The sequence below is a fragment of the Protopterus annectens genome, chromosome 16.part0, assembly GCF_019279795.1.
Source record: "Protopterus annectens isolate FY-2018-M chromosome 16.part0, PAN1.0, whole genome shotgun sequence".
Lineage (NCBI taxonomy): Eukaryota > Metazoa > Chordata > Ceratodontiformes > Protopteridae > Protopterus > Protopterus annectens.
Window position 1 is genome coordinate 261,307,855 of NC_056750.1, and position 17,032 is coordinate 261,324,886.

General features: G+C 41.8%; 1 protein-coding gene across 5 annotated transcripts in view; it reads right to left on the bottom strand.

Annotated features, from left to right (window-relative positions):
- LOC122791042 (myomegalin-like) overlaps positions 1-17,032 on the bottom strand; it is a 3,200,315-nt gene that overhangs the window by 2,282,715 nt on the left and 900,568 nt on the right. For all 5 annotated transcript variants that reach the window (XM_044058817.1, XM_044058818.1, XM_044058820.1 and 2 more), the window contains exon 16: positions 12,303-12,440. In XM_044058817.1, the coding sequence (XP_043914752.1) occupies positions 12,303-12,440 (138 nt within the window). The remainder of the gene's footprint in view (positions 1-12,302; positions 12,441-17,032) is intronic.

A 17,032-nucleotide genomic window follows, 5' to 3' on the forward strand; every position in this document is an offset into this window, starting at 1 on the left:
TCCTTATCTTTGCGTTTTTTGCTCAAAACTGGAATCTGAGTATCCGACGACATAACAATTAAATTTTTTGCCAAAAAAGTGAAGGGTGAACTCCGCCCGACACTTAATAGTGCGCTTATTGAATCTAGCACAAAAACAGCAGGCAGAGATATCGTGGTCTGGGCCTAAGCAAGGTATACAGAAAGAGTGGAAATCCTTATGCGGTATTTGCTTCCCACATGAAATGCAATTATTAACTTTGTCTGACATCGGTCTGAAGCAAGAAAAGTTTCCCCAACGGGGTACTTGGCTTTCAAGAAGACTTCGGCTGAAATACTTTCATAAATCTCAGGAGCTGGCCGACCGGCACTTGCGAACTGCTTCTGCTTTGGGCACCGCGCGGCAAGAAAGACTGAAGAAAATGGCGTTGGCTGCCTCTTTTATACCCCTGACGCACTGACATCAGGGAAGAAGCGATGACAACTGACGCCGGACCTAGACTTTGGAATTTGGCCCGACAGAGGACCCGCCTAACGGCAGGATAACCCCATCTGTTAGGACTGCAGCTGTATGCACGATGAACATCTGTATGGCTTCCAAAGCAAGAAGATAAAGGAGGATATAAGGGCAAACAAGCAGAAATAGTTGACAAATGTGCCTTTACAGAAGTCAAACTGGAGCAACTCACACAAACAGGACAGAACCAGAGGGATCCCATTGTAAAGGGTTCTAGTTATGAGCCTGGCACCACATAGAAAATCTCTTCTATTTGGTCATACAACACTTTCTGGTCGCAGGTTTTCTCAACTCATGTAAAATCCTGAGCATGTCCCTCAGAAAAGAGGTGCTGAAAGGGATCAAAACCTTATCACCAACCGTATCAGTTGAAAAGTGGACAAGTGAGGATGGATGAGAGACCCCTTGACCTGTTTGAGGCAGTCCAACTGGCAAGGTAACTTGTGGTTATTGCCCCTGTCCAGATGCATTAGCAGGGGGAATAAGTGCTATCTTGGCAAAAAGAGAATAAAAAGACTTTTGTGGAGTCCAGCTGACTTCTGCAGGATCTTGGAAGTAGTGGAAGGAGACTCAAGGCAGATGGAAACATCTCCTTCCAAGGAAAAGAAAGGGTGTCCATCTTCCAAGCCAGGTAGTATGGCACTCTGGAACAGAAAAAAGGGACCTGGCTGTTCAGAGGAGAAGCAAAAAGATCCAAGGAATACTCCACCGATGGACTATGTCCAGAAACACGTCTCTGTGCAGCAATCCATTTGTGGGTCTGTATTAGACCTGCTTAGAGTCTGCTCCTGATTATTTTCCTGAAAGAAAATACACTGCCTGAAGAGTTGACTCATAACGGAGAGCCAGATTCCAGGCCTGAAGAGCCAGCTGGGAGAGAAACTAAGACTTTGTCCAACCCCACTGGATGGCATACCATGTCACTGTGGTGGTGTTCTTGCAAACCTTCAGAGGGCCTGGAGACAGCACGGGGTGAAAAGCCTGAAGGGCCAGAATCAGAACTCTCATCTCTTTGATGTTGATTTGATCTGACTTCTGATGGGGGTGGGGCAGAGACTTTGAATTTTCAGTGACCTCAGGAAGCCCTTCACCCCATGTTTGAAGCATCAGTGAACAGTTCTTAACTGGAGGCTAAAAAGGCATGCCTGGGAAAAGGTTAATTTGCTGAATCCACCACTCAAATTCCCACTTTAGGCAAAGGAGAGGCACTCTGAAATCCAGAAGTTGACCATGCTGAAGCCAAACTGACTTGCGGTACCACTGAAGTTTCTGCATGTGCAGTCTGGCAAGAAGCAGCACTGGAATAGAAGAGGTGATGAATCCCTAGGGTTCAAAGAAACTCCCTGGCTAGAATAGCAGGCAAAGGAATAAGACTGAAAGAAATCTGGCAACAACACATCTTTTGGTGAGGGAAGAAAGAGCAACATTGTTACTGTGTGAATCCTGCAACCCAGATGCACATAATCCTGAGAGGTAGTCAGGATAGACTTTTAAACGTTGATAGTGAACGCCAGACTTTGAAGGAGAGAGATGTTAAACTCCAGATCCTGTAACAGGCAGTTGGGGCACGGCGCCTGAAGCAACAGGTTCTCTAGATAAGAAAAAATCTAAATGCCTTGAAGCCTTCAAAAGGCAACCACAGCAGCTAGGCATTTTGTGAACACCCTTGGGGCAAGTAGGGAGGTCAAAGGGCAAAGCAGAGAAAGTACAGTTGTGTACACTTCCCATAAATGTAGATGTTAGAGAGTGTATTCACTGTTGCAGTCATTACATTAATATGCTGGCAAGTTGCCCTCAGTTGGCCTGATTAACAAAGTCTTGGGTCCTGCATCGGTTGCTGTCCCTTCTTCGATGGCGTCAGGTCGCCAATGGTATAAAACATGCAGCCGACATCACTACATCAGTTCTCCTTGCCCCAGATGTCAGGTGCCCCCCTAATGGGGAGCAAATAAAATACAAAAACACAAAAGTATACCTCCAACCAAAAGCAAACACACCAAAAAGGCTTTTAAGCATAGTAAAGGAAAGTAGAGGTATAGCCAGAAAAGACTAGGGGGCTGGGGGAAGGGTAACCAGGACTGCAACAGTGAATACACTCGAACATCTACATTTATGGTAAGTGTACACAACTGCACTATGTTCTTCGTGTTTCACTGTTGCAGTCATTACATTTGGGTAGATTCCCAAAGCTATGGTTGGGAGGAGGAGATTATACAGCATTAGGGGCAGCTATAAGGCCCTGCAAGACAGCAGGGGCAAAACCAGCTCTGGATTTAGAGAAACTTGGTAAATGATAATGCTTAGTTAAAGTATGTACAGAGCTCCAGGTAGCAGCTTCTAGGATATCCCTGGTAGGAATACCTCTGAGAAAGGCTGCAGAAGTAGATGCAGCCCTGGTGGAGTGAGACCTGATCCCCTGGTGCTTATAGCAGAAATGAATGCAATGGCTTATGCATTTAGAAATGGTGTGTTTTGAAATAGCCTTCCCCTCTGCCCCTGCAGCAAATGCTACTAGCAATTGTTCAGATTTTCTTTGAGGTTTAGTTCTGTCCAAATAGAATCTAAGTTGTCTGTGCACATCCAAGGAATGCAGAATCCGTTCCCCTTTGTTCTGTGGATTGGGAAAGAAGGTTGGCAAATGAATGGACTGATTAAGAGCCACACTGAAAGCCATCTTGGGCATGAAGGATGGATTGGTTCGGAGAGATACCATGTCTGCATGAAAGATGATGAAAGGCTCCATTGCCATAAGAGCCTGTAACTCGGATATCCTTCTAGCTGAAGTGATTGCTAAAAGGAAGGCTGTTTTCCAAGAAAGAAATGAAGTCTGCAGTAGCAGCTGGCTCGAAAGGAGGTAGATAGAGTTTCTCCAAAACAAAGTTAAGGTCCCAGGCAGGGGTAGGGGCTCTCCTGGGTGGTCTCAAGTTTTTTGCCCCTCTGAGATACTGCTTGAGCAGAGGATGAGAGAAGAGAGGAAGAGATGGTTCTGTGTTATAGTGAGCTGAAATAGCTGAGGCGGGGATTTTAATGGAGGAAAAAGACAGGCCCTTGTGAAGCATCTCAATTAAGTATTGCAAAATCTTAGGTAAATTGGGTGTTGCTGTGCTTATCCCTAAAGATTGGTTCCAGGCACAGAATCTTTTCCATTTGTCAGCATAAGATTTTCTGGTACTAGGTCTTCTCGCCTCCAAGATGACATCCATCACAGGTTTGCTGAGGGATGATAAGGGTGAATTTAAGTGATTAGCCAGGCTGCAAGGTTTAATGTTGGAAGCTGAGGGTGCAGAATTTGGTTCTCCTGCTGAGACAGCAGAGAAGGGGTCTGAGGCAGGTGCCATGGAGATATTTGTGACACGCTGCGCAACAGGGGGTACCAGTGCTGGCGCAGCCAGTCTGGAGCAATCAAAATCATCCTTGGTTTGTCCTGTTTGACTTTTAGTAGAACTTTGGAGAGAAAGAGGCATAGGAGGAAAGGCGTAGATGGATAGGTTTTTTTCCAGCTGAAGGACAGAGCATCCACTTTCCAGTCTTGTTTGTGGGGAGTCCTTGTGCAAAACTTGCCCAACAGGTAGCTCTGGGGGTAGGCAAATAGATCTATATCTGGGCCCCCCATTCGCTTGTCAACATGCTGGAAATCCGTGGTTCCAGTTTCCACTCGTGTGGGTCCATGAGGTTTCTGCTTAGTCCATCTGAAAGTGTATTCAATTTTCCTGGCAGGAATTGAGCTTGTAGGTGCACTTGGTAGCTCAAGGCTGTGTTCCACAATGTCATGGCTAGTCTGCAGAGGGGGTAGGAATGTGTACTCCCCCACTTATGTACCACATAACCGTGGTGTTGTCCGTCTTTATCACTAGTTATCCTGGAAGAATGTAGTCCTTGAAGGATGTCAGAGCATTCTGTACAGCTAACATTTCTTTTTGATTGATATGTGGGTGCATTTGATTTGGGTTCCATTTGCCCAGAATGCACTTCCCTGCCAGGTGAGCCCCCATGCATAGTCTGATGCATCTGTAGTTAGGGTTTGGGCGGCAGGGGGTAGTGTGAATGGCAGTCCCTTGTTTTGGTGGCAGGCCTCTGCCCACCATAGGAACTTCCAGGTGTAGGCAAGGTATGATAGGAATTGTTGTTTCCAGGCTGTGACAATGTTGACTCCATAGACTTTTTAGATACCACTGTAGTTTCCTCATATGCAGTCTTGCATATGGAATTAGAAGAATGCAGGAGGCCATGAACCCCAAGGCTTGCAGTATTTGTCTTGCAGATGTAACAGGGTTTTTGTGGCCACTTGTTTGAAGTAGGTTACCAAATGAATTTGCTTCTCGGGCATGATGAAAGCCATCTGGACAGTTGAATTCAAGCTTGCACTCAGGAATGTAATCTGTTGACAGGGTACCAGTTGTGATTTCTTTTCATTTATGGTGTACCCCAAATTTGTTAGAACCCTTTTTACAAATGCCAGATGATTTAAAAGTATGCCCTGGTTTTCTGCCTGAATTAGACAATCGTCCGTTTATATTTCTTTGCCTGCAAAATGCAATTACTGGAGCCAGGCACTTTGTGAATACCCTGGGCACAGCAGACAAGCCAAAGGGCAGTGCAGAGAACTGATAATGCAAGTAGCCTGCATTGAAGCGTAGGCAACTTCTGCAAGATTCCCCGATTGGGATGTGCAGGTATGCTTCTTTTAAATCTAGAGTTGCCAACCAGGCATCTTTGCCCAGCATGCCTAGGTGAAGAGTCAGCATCTTGAATTTTGGAATCTCCAGAAAGGTGTTTAGAGTAGACAGGTCCAGGATTGGACGCCATGATTTGTCTTTTCTGGGTACCAGAAAAAGCCTGGAATAGAAACCGTGTCCCTTTTCCTCCTCTGGTACCAGTTGAAAAGCCCCCATGTTAAGAGGGAAAGTACTTGTTTTTGAGCCTCTGCCCACTGAGTTGGGGGAAGGTCTGGCCACATGTTTGGTGTTGGCAACGTGTGGAAATGAAATCTGTATCCCTGGGACACTATTTAAAACCCATTTGTCCTGGGTTATGAGTTCCCAGTTCTTTGCATGAAGAGCAATGTTTCCTCCCAAAGGGGTGGTGAAGATAAGTGCTTGGAAATTTTAAAAGGAAGTCATTGAGACGGTTTACCATAGGGGGATGTCTCGTTATTTCCCGATTCAGAAGTGGAGGCCCCCCACTGCTTAGTTCTGAGAGTGCCCTGGAAATAAAACCTGCGTTTTTTGCTGTGTCTGGGTTTGGCATGAGAAGATCTGGAAGGGGCTGGAAAGGACCAATTCTTAGTAGGCCAGTACCTACTAAAACCTTGGAGGTTGCACTTGTAAAAAATATTTAATAGTTTGCATAGATGTAGCTTTATCTTCTATCTTTTTAAGAACTTCTTCAGCCTTATTGCCAAACAGGTGGTCGTGATTTAAAGGAGCATCCAACAATTTAGCTTTAACATGATCAGGCAAAGATTGCTCCTTAAGCCAAGCATGCCTTCTAAGCACAGACCCAATAACAGCAGCCCTGCAAGAGGCCTCTAAAGAATGAAAACCACATTGCAAAATATGTTTTCCAACTTGTTCAGCAGAATGCATTAAATCCTGAAAGTCTATTTTCCACAGTCAGGAATCATCATCATTTTCTGTTTAAGCAGTCGAATAATTTGCTGTTGATATTTGAACATATGAAATTGGCAGTTTAAAGCTCTGATTGCCAAGGTTGCAGAAGTATAAACCTTTTTACCCCATCTATCCAGCACCCTGGAGTCTCTATCAGAAGGGGTAGGATTTTTAGCAGTAGAGGCCTTAATGCCCTTGGGCCCCTGAGAAATGATTTCTGGATCGGCAACAGGATTTTTGAATATGAATTTGTGGGACTCAGAAACCCTGTAGTATCTTGTCAGGTTTACTAGGAGCCGGAGGCAGGGAATCAGGGACAAACTGGATTCCGAAAACACATCAACAATGCCTAGTACAGGAGGTATAGCCAAAGGCCTATGCTGAGGAAGAAAGAAATCCCTAAGCCTCTTTTTTGAATCAGAAAATTCCTGGCTTTCTCAGTAGAAATGCTCCCTTAAAGTATGTAAAGTTTCCCCAAAAGAAAAATCCTCACGAGGGGAAGCAGAGGGAATGGAATCCTTTGCATCAGAATCCTCATAAGTAGGTATGGACAAATCCAGGTCATTAGAAGAGTCAGAAGAAACAGAATCCTGATCAGAGATTCATAATCAAGCTCAGCCCTAGGCCTCTTTGGGGGGGGGGGGGGGGGGGGTTGACTACCCCTGATTAGAGTAAGTAGATCTTCAGCCATTTTTATCATTTGTTTTAGGCATAGGGGCCTGAACATGTGGCCTGGGCGTCCGTTTTTTAGACATGGATCAAGATTTAGGCCTTAGTAATGAAGGCGGTGTCGATTTAATATGGAAGTCTGTAGGCCTGAATACACACTCAGAAGCCGGTGACTGCACAGTGGCTCTGGACCCATCCAAGGTAGAGAAATCCACGGGTTTCATAGGTGAAGTATCTTGCGGCATACCGGACTCTGAATGGGTCTCAGTAGAGACCCACTACTTCTGATTCGCAGGCATCAGGGGCTGCAAAAGCACCTCACTGAGTACTGGCGACTGGCTTAGGAGAAGCATCGTCGGCAGGTTTGGACCTCGGCAGCCTGTCTCTGTCATTATCTTTGCATTTTTTCAGAATCTCGGTTGTCGGATGGCTAACCGATGACATTTCTGGTTAATTAAACCGAGAACTGAAATATTTAGAGGCAAAAATATACCAACGATGGATACTGCGCTGATTAAATAAAGCACAAAACCGACAGCAAGGTACGTCGTGGTCAGGGCTTAGGAAAGGAATACAGTACGAGTGAAAATCTTTATGAGGTATTTGCTTTCCACAAGTAATGCAATTATTAACTTTTACTGACATCGGTAAAGAGCAAAAACAAGTTTCCCCAACGGGGTACTTGGCTTTAAGTTGAAGACTTTGGTTTTGAAACTCGAAAACAAAAATTTCAGGAGTCAGTCGACTGGCACTTGCGAAATGCTTCTGCTTCGGGCACCGCATGGCAAGAAAGACTGATGTAATGGCGTCGGCTGCACGTTTTATACCTTTGACGACCTGACATCATAGAAGGGACAGCAACCGACGCAGGACCCAAGACTTTGTTAATCAGGCCGACTGAGAGCAACCTGCCATCAGATTACCCAAATGTAATGACTGCAACAGTGAAACACGAAGAACATCTGAAAATAAGAGGAAGGAAGAGTAACAAAAAAGTCCTGAAAAGATGTTGAACAGGAGTATGAAGTTAAAGTGTCCTTCAGATCCAAAGACACCAGAAAAGCTTGGGGTAATACAAGAGGAAACAGGGTTTGAAGAGTATGTATCCAAAAAGAAGAAACCTGGAGAAAGGTGTTGAGCAAGAAGGATTCAGAATAGATCTCCAAGTGCCCTCCTTTTGAGGGACCCGGTACATTCAGGAATAAAATCCTTTTCCCTTTTCTGAAGGAGGGACAGGATGAACAGTTCTCTGGTCAACCAGGGACCCAAAGACCACTGAGAAATGGGGAAGTTGTTCCAGAGGAGGGTAGGGGATATCTGAAAAAGGAGGGAGAGACTTCCACACCATGAAATAATCCTGACGGATGATGGATAGAACACAAGAATCTGAGGTGATGAGATGCCAGTTTGGAAGGCAGAGGGAAAGTCGAAGGGAAAAGAGAAGCTGGTCGAGGGTTGAGGCGGCAAAATGTCAGAGAAGCAGGCGTGTCAGATAAAGGAGGTTTCTGAACCACAGGAGCCAGAGAAGACTTAGCAGGAGGAACTTACCTGCCACCCTTCTTGCCTTTACTGGTCAGAAGAGGCTGCCAGTAAACAAAGGCAGACCTAGTAGACTAGTTCTTCTGGAACTTAGGGATAGAGAACACAAAAAATATGCTTAAAGTCATGAAAAGCTTTAAATTTTTCTTCAAGAGACAAACATATCAGTAGCAGTCTCAAAGAAACTTTTATTATCCAAAGGAGCATCCAGCAACTTGGTCTTAATGTCTCCAGATAATGACTGCAGCTAAGACTAACACCTCATGACAAACCCAAAGGCAGCAAGCTCTTGAAGGGGCAACAGCAACTTCATAGCTGCACTTGAGAGTCACAAGCCACCTGAGAGGTAGAACCCAAAATAGACAGAGCAGAATTTTGCTTCAGAATTAAAGAGGTCAGCAATAACCTGTCAAGCCTGGGCAATAGAGGTAGGAGCATATCTGGTTATGTGGGTCTGGTAACTGATGGCCTGAAAGGCCAAAACAGAAGCAGTATAAGCCTTCTTACCAATTCTCTTCACAGCCCTACTATCCTTATCTGAAGGCAGAAGCTTGGAAGAGGGCAAGAATTTAGAATGTTTATCAGAGAAGACTGACACCATAGCAAGGTCAGAAGGAGGACGCTAATGGACAATCCTCCAGAGTCTTATAGAACCTGTCTGGATTTTTGGAGCAGGAGGCTGAGAATCAGCTATGAAGGTGTCTAACAAAGCAGCCAACTCAGGAAGTACTGCAGAAAGTTTAGGACAGTCCACCTGAAGCAGCTCATAATACCTTTTCTGGACAGACACTTAAGAATCCCACTTAATGTGTTGCATCATTCAAAATACAGTGTCTCAAAACAATTCCTCAAAAGGAGAGGCGGCAAAACACAATTCCTCAAAAGGAGACTCGGTAAAACACAATTCCTCAAAAGGAGATTCAGGACTAATGGACTCTTCATCAGAACCATGAACCAAAGGTGAAGGCATCTGGGAAGAGTAAGACAGCGACCCATCATGAGACTCTGAATACTCATCTGAGGAATCAAATTTCCTAATCCATTGGGAAGGAGTTGGAAGTCCAACGGGCAGTAGGCACAGAAGCCCCTTGGGGAGGCTTCAGGGCCATTAAGGCATTAAACAGGCCTTGAGTAAACTCCTGCCATTCCCTTTGAGGATCCGTAGGGTGTAGAGATATAAGCTTGGTCTTCTGCTTTTTCTTGGTGGGCTTGTCAGGCCTATCACTGGAGGTTCTGACCATTAATGAGATTCGGTAAAAGTACCCGGAACCTCTTCCTTGACCAGAATCTGTGGAATCCCTCTACGGCCCTCTAGAAAAATCAACCGCAGTTCCTTCTCAACATCCAGAGCAGATTCCTGCACGGCCTCAGAGAAAGTGCAAAAGGAAAGATCCATGCCGGCCTCCAATGGAGTTGTTGTAGAGGAATCAGACAGACACCAGACAGCCTACACAGCTATCACCAGCTTTTATAGAAACATCCTATGGAGTCTTGACAGCCAAGGAATTCAGCTGAGATTTCTTGGCTTTCTTATTTAATGGTACCTCAGGGTTAGAAGACTGTACTACCTTGGGATAACAGTTTATGCCTCTGGTTCTCATGAGAGACAGCCAGGAAAGATGACCAGCTTCCAAGAGTATCAGGCAAAAATGCTTTACAAAAAATTTTAAAAAAGGTTTTGGTATACTGGCCAGACATTGGGCTATCCTAGGCAGGAGATCCATAAGGTGAAGAATGCTGCAACAGTGATACAGGACATCATGCACCCCGCACACCTTGAAGATTTTTCTGTATACTCGCCACATGAAAGCGAGGGGTGGAAATGGGTGCATTTTCACTGAACTATCTGGCTAGTATCCATGAATTTTCATTGTTAATTCAGAATGTTATAAAGCGGAACTTAAGGAAGGATGTGGAAATGAGTAGGACATGACAGAAAGGTTTAAAGTGGCCATGAGGGGGGACTTGATGGAAAAGGAGGAACAATGTAGAATGATTAAGGAGCAGCATAGAAAATAATTGAAAGAGTTACCTAAAGAGGCTCAGAGTGAATCCACCTTGAATAGTAACAGCAAGCTATTTTTACGGATTTGGAAGTGCACAGAGCTATCAATGTTTGAGGTTTCCAGTGCTTAGACTGAATTTAGGAGAATAGGCCCATTTTTTGGTGGGTTAACTGAGGTGGCAATCCCACATGTACAGCATGGGTTTTTGCGGGATGGATTCCACAGTCTCATCTCCCAGCTATATACTCAAAGGTGAGTTAGTATGCAAGGGTGAGAGCATTAGGGATTCTTTTTGTGAACGTTATATGGATCTGTTAAGCAGCCACATTAGATGTTGTCCCTGGGGAATGGAGATTAGTTTTAGCAATGAATACACCCCTATCACAAGAAGAAAATGCTTGTCTTTATAAAAGGAGTATCAGAAGGTGTTAAGGAAACTCGCTCAAGGTTGGGGGGAGGGGGTCCAGACCATACCAGTCCTTTATGATGGCCCTCCTACTTGAAGCAAATGCAAAAAATAAACAATCTACCTGCAGCTCTGTGGGACAACCAGGACTGTTATGGTGTCTTCTACTGAGGTCCCCTGTGACCTATCGATGGCAGCGAATGGCAACAAGTCGGATGTCTGAATGTTCTTATGCTCTGAGGCTTCCTTACATGACAGGCTGACAAGAGAGTAACAGGGGGACTCTTATCAAGAAGACACTCCAAAGTGGTTCAACACTGGTTTCCTCTGCATCCTAAGCCACCTACATGAAGACAACGTCTCTCAGCAAGACGGAATCCGAAATGTCCTGCTTAAGTTCATCCTCAAAAGGAGGAAAGCCTCAGGCATGCACCTGACATTTTTGCCCAACCACAACATCAGGACAATGCAAGTTAGTGTCTTACATGGAAACTCCCCAAGAAAGGTGCCATAAGAGTATCACCTATAATCCCAGTATCAGGAAGCTCTGACAGCTTTATCTAAAGGCTTGATCACAAAAATGACTGGAACTATGACAGGTGGAAAACACAAAGTGGTGAATGAGTAAACCTACTTACACACCCTTTCCAAAGCCTTGGACTTTAAAAAAAACCCCAGCAAAACAGTGACGTTTTAGACTTTGTGATTTATGATGAATCACAGACTTTACTTGGGGTTCTGCCTTGGGATGCTTGTTCCGAGCATCACACAACTCTGTCAGGGGGTTGTACACAGTATACATTCCTGGGAGAAAGTGCAGTAGAATTTGGTGGAGGGGTGATGACAGACCACAAAAATGACATCCTTCAAGACCTGTTCCAATAGGGAGACCCAAGTTTTTTTTTTTTCACCTCTCTTATCCAGGAACTGATTCTGTCATTCCAAGCAAAATGAAATGCTGAACATTGGTAGTCCAGAGAGGATTGCACAAGCCTATTTGTGAGTCTTTTGAGGAGTACAGTGTGAGCCTATTCCATGCCCTCCAGAGATTTGCCAGGTACCTCAAGAAAACTCATCAGGTTGGGGATGGTGTGAAGACAAATTAATTTCAAGATGCAGCTAAATCCACCATCCTCTGCAATGGGAAGCTGTATGAAGGACAAATATTTCTTTCTTCAAAACACAGACAGCCAAAATCAGGTAAAGTGACTTTCTTTAAAAGAAAGCTCCCACACAAAAGTGAGGGAAGAAAACTTGCCTTGGTCAGTGCCTACAAATTTCAAGAAGTCATCTGTTAACTGGACTAGCCCCACCCAAGTTCATCCAAAAAAGAAAGCACTTCTGCATAGTACTACTAGCTTTATCCAGTTATTAAACAAAAACATAATATAAATAAATACACTGCATAGATATTTATGTGGAAAATATAAATTCTCAACTGTTGTTAATACCACAGGCTTAAGCAGTTTTCTCAAGGTATGTTCACTGTCAGCAGTTCTGTTAGTAGGGCCAGCCATGTTTGTTAGGTTTACTTTTATTGCTAGAAGCAAGAATAGCCATGACAGCAATGTTACTTGCATTAATAGTTTCCTCTTTGCAGGAACATGCGTTCTTCATTCGCTCCAGTTCTCGCTCCATCTCAGTCACTGCTAAATGCAAACACTGAATTTCTTTTTCCTTTTCTTCAACAGCACAAAACTTTTCAAACATAGCTTTCTAGAAGGGGAAAAGATGAGTACATGAGTATATTGTACTATGAAATGTGATTTTCCATTACTACAAAACATTCTACTCCATTGTAAATAAAATATTCATCACTTAAGGAAACTATGACATTTAGAACTTAGAACAAAATATATACCAACACTGGAAAGTTTATTATTCGCAGAAATTCAGGACAAACCATATAATTCCAATAAAACGCTTAAATTCATCACTGCATTTTTCGTTCACAATAGAACTTCATCAGATTACTTAAAACCATTAATCCCATCATGCCTTATATATCCTAATTCAGCTCATTATCCAACAGACAAACACAAATTATAAAACAAAACTACCATGCTGTAAAAATCCAAGTTAAACCAAGTATTTATATTTCAGTCTTAACATACATTTTAATAAAAAAAATCACTCATCTGTATTTTAAAAATGTATGTTTTCAAATTCTACTGTTGCCATAATTAAATTTATATTAAAAACAAGGAATAAATAACTACTATAACTTTGAATGGAGATGGAATGGAAGCTTTTATGGTCCTTTGCTGCCATCTAGTGGCTCAAATAATAAATACAAAATGATTTACTGGGGAATACATTACAGATCATCATCTTCTTCTTTCGGCTTTTCCGGTTAGGGGGTAGCCACAGTGGATCACTGGGGCCAGGGAGACGTGTTCATTAAAGGCCTGGAGGTTTACAGGCTTCTTTTGCACTAACTGCCAAAACACTTCCCTAAATTCAATTCTTGTCTCCGCCCCCCCCCCGATATCATGTAGCACAAAAAACACAAATTTAGCCTCTTAACAATTTTTAGTATGCTTAGATAATGCATTATTAGGATCTTGCTTCCAAATATCATACAGGTGTTCATATAGTCTTCTTTTAAGGGCTCTCTCTCAGTTTTCCCCATAAAGAACGCAGAGCACTGTTTGCATTCTGCAAGATACACAATTCCTTTGCTGCCACAATTAGAAAATTCAAAGGGAAGCAGCCAAAGAGTACCAACCAAAAAACGGAAATCCACCAGGACACTTGGAAGTAGATGCCTGAACGCAAGTTTATTATAAGATAAAGAAGCGTTTTCGCTGCTCAAACACACAGCAGCTTCATCAGAATTGAAAAATACAAATTGTAGCACCAAAAGTTTAAATATACAAAAGGAAGTGCGTCAACCGGCGTCACTTCCTGAAAAAGCGCTAAACAAGAGAGCAATCAAACAGTCATGTATTTATAAAAACAAATTAGTATGATATTAAAAAATGAAATGAAACAATCCTAAATATTTACTAATAACCAAATAATATGAAAATTAGTATAAAAATGGTCACATGTCAACTCAGTAACCTAACCATATAAAAATCCTAAATGCCATAAAGTATACATGTATAAACCACTAAAAAATATATGTATTATATATAATAATATAAATATAATTAAATTTATAAAATGAATCTTATCTCAAATAACTTTTAAGCCTTAGAACTGCTGAAATATTGCAGTTCTCATTCAAACCTGGAACGTTGAAGGCATCAAGTTTTATCTGCCATTCAAGCTCTCGTAATTCCAACATAAGGGAGAGAGGGCCACCCCTAACACTAAGGGGAAGATGGTCAATGGCCATAAAAGAAAATTTGTGGCCTGGGTGGCTAAAAATGTGCTTTGCAAGGGCATTTTCCAATTTGCTATTCCTGATGGCATAAACATGTTGGTATATCCGTTCACGGAATTTACGGTCCGTCTTGCCTATGTAAAATGCTGAACAGCAATCACAAAAAGCCACATATATAACTTGATCTAGTATCACAGTTAATTTTATGATGGATATAATATCTTCTCTCTCTAATAACAAAAGATTCTCCTGTTTTAACTATTCTACACCAGTTACAAGCACCACATGGAATTGACCCTTTTCGCCTGATAAATGGGTTGGCACTAGAGTTTCTTTGTAGTAGTTCCTTCAGGTTTTTACCCCTCCTGTAAACTACTTTTGGACATGGTCCTAATTTATCAAGGAGAAACGAGTCACTACCTATGAAATGCCAATTCTCACAAATAATATCCCATATATACTTAGATTCAATACTAAAGGTAGTAATAAAACAAGTTGGAAACTTTACTTTCTTGTTAACTAGAGAGCACGTTTGGGTTGAATTTGGAATCAATACGTCGTCAAAAGTGTTAGGTGAGGCAATTGGCAAAACCACTAAGTTTTTATTTTCTTCAAGTAAAGGTTTATAAAAACCCCTTGATCTTTTAAAATCAACTTCCTCGATGATCGCATCAATAAGGGTAAGCGGATAGCCCCTATTAGTAAAAAGACTTCTCAAGAAATTACATTCCTGTTGAAAGGAATAATCCGTATTACACATACGAACGGCTCTAACTAGCTGCCCCTTTACTATTGACCGCGTCTGCTTTAATGGGTGTAAACTAGAGAAATGAAGCAAGGAATTACAGTAGGTGGATTTCCTAAAAACCGAAGATAAAAACCTTCTGCCAGTTGTATCTTTCATCAATTTCACATCCAAATAATCAATTTCATCAGTGGAAAAACGGTAAGTGAACTTAAGGAAATTTGTTGTCTGATTCATATAATGTACTAAAACTTCTGCTTCAGAAGCATCACCCTGAAACAAAATAAAAATATCATCAAGGAAGCGCGTGTACAAGCGAAGGTGGTGTTTAAATTCAGAATTTTCTAGAATGAACTTATTCTCCCAATAAGCCATAAACAAATTGGCAACACTTGCACCACACGGAGAACCCATGGCTACTCCCTGTTTTTGAAGATCATATTTATTATCAAAAGTAAAAAAATTAGAGCCAAGAACAATATCAAGAAGTTCTATTACAATATCAATTTCATTTTGTACAGCTTTAAGATCACATAACATTAACCCTATCCACTCAATGGCTTCCAGGTGGGGGATGGAAGTATAAAGATCAACAACGTCTATAGTAAGAAAGTTGGTGAAATTATCAAAATCGATATTAATGTTACTAAGAAAAGACCAAGAGTCTTTACACACAACTGGAATAGCCTTGATATATTTAGCCAAAATATGATCTATGAGTCTAGCACAAGGGTATGTCATAGAAGATCTACCATCTACTAGTGCTCTCATTGGTGGATTCCCAAGATCTTTATGGATCTTGGGAATTCCAAACATAACAGGTACCTTTGGAAAAGAAATGTCTAAAAAATTATACAAGTCAAGGTCAATTTTGCCGGCCAAAAACATGTCCCTCAAATAACCTCTAATCCTTTTAAAGGTGACATCATCTCATTAAGGGAGGAAGGGCTATAAGCTGGTGAATTCAAAACAAATAACATCTTCTCTATACAAGTTGAATTGTCTAGAATAACAAGCCCCCCCCCCCCCTTTATCCGGCTTAACCACTCGAACCAGAAGTAGAGTTAGGTTATTTAAAGCCTTTCTTTGCTCTTTAGTTATGTTAAAAGTTAGGGGGCAACATGTTAGACCCAAAACAACCCTTGATATGCCTTAAATCAACTTCACAAACTTTTTCAAAAATACGTAATCCAACATGTAAAGGAGGATTAAAAGTGCTCGACAGTTTCAAATCAGACCTAGTATCATTAATATCATTACTATATAACAAATCCAAGTTCAGTTTCCGAACAAAACACTTAAAATCAATAATGGTTTTAGTTAAGTCATAATGGTCACTGGGGATGAAAGTATTCCCCCAAGACAATAATTCAATAAGATCAGGCTCTAAAGAGACATGTGAAAAGTTATAGATTTTAAAGTCACCTTTAAGGTTAGCCTGAATTAGGGGATATTCTTGAATTATAGTTTCTACATCCCCACTGAAATCCATCATGCCACTACCATCTGAGAAATGCAACAAACTCAGTTGTTCCGAGACCTGTTCCTGGTCGAGTAGGTCCGCTGAGGCTGTGAACCTAAAAAATTGTTGTTATTATTGTTGCTTCTCTGGTTACCCTGGTAAACACCATTATTGGCATTTCTACCCTTATTAACGTTATTCCCTTTGATCCTGTTGCTGCGTCTCAACCCGTTGTTAGTGGGGTCGCCACGACCAACACCAATCTCAGTAAAATCAGAAGGTGAATCATGAACGTTAGTCTCAAAGGTATCTAAGGTGTTAGCTCCAGAAGGTGCCTCTCGTACGGAAAATATTTGTAGTTTAGGGTAGAGGCTTGATGTTGCTGGTAAGCCATTCTGTCCCTAAGCAATTTTTTAGATTTGTTTTGCTTAAGTTTCAGCATTAACACATCAATACTATTAAAAATTCGATTATAATCGAATTTATATCTTAAAAAGTCAGTGTCAAGCTTAATAATATCATCAAGACTATTAATATCTACTATAAGCCCTGCAATATTGGAATTATAATGTTTGATTAACAATTCCAGTAGTTGAGATCCTTGCCGTTCAAACAAAGACATTAAGTCTGTAAAAAAAGCAGGGTCTTGAATAAGACCTGACGGTGAAAAAAACTCTGCAAACCTTTTGGTACAATATTTTCACTCAAACATTGTTGAAAATAGGAAACCTCTAGTTGTAATTTCTTTAATTTTAATAATTTCGTATCCA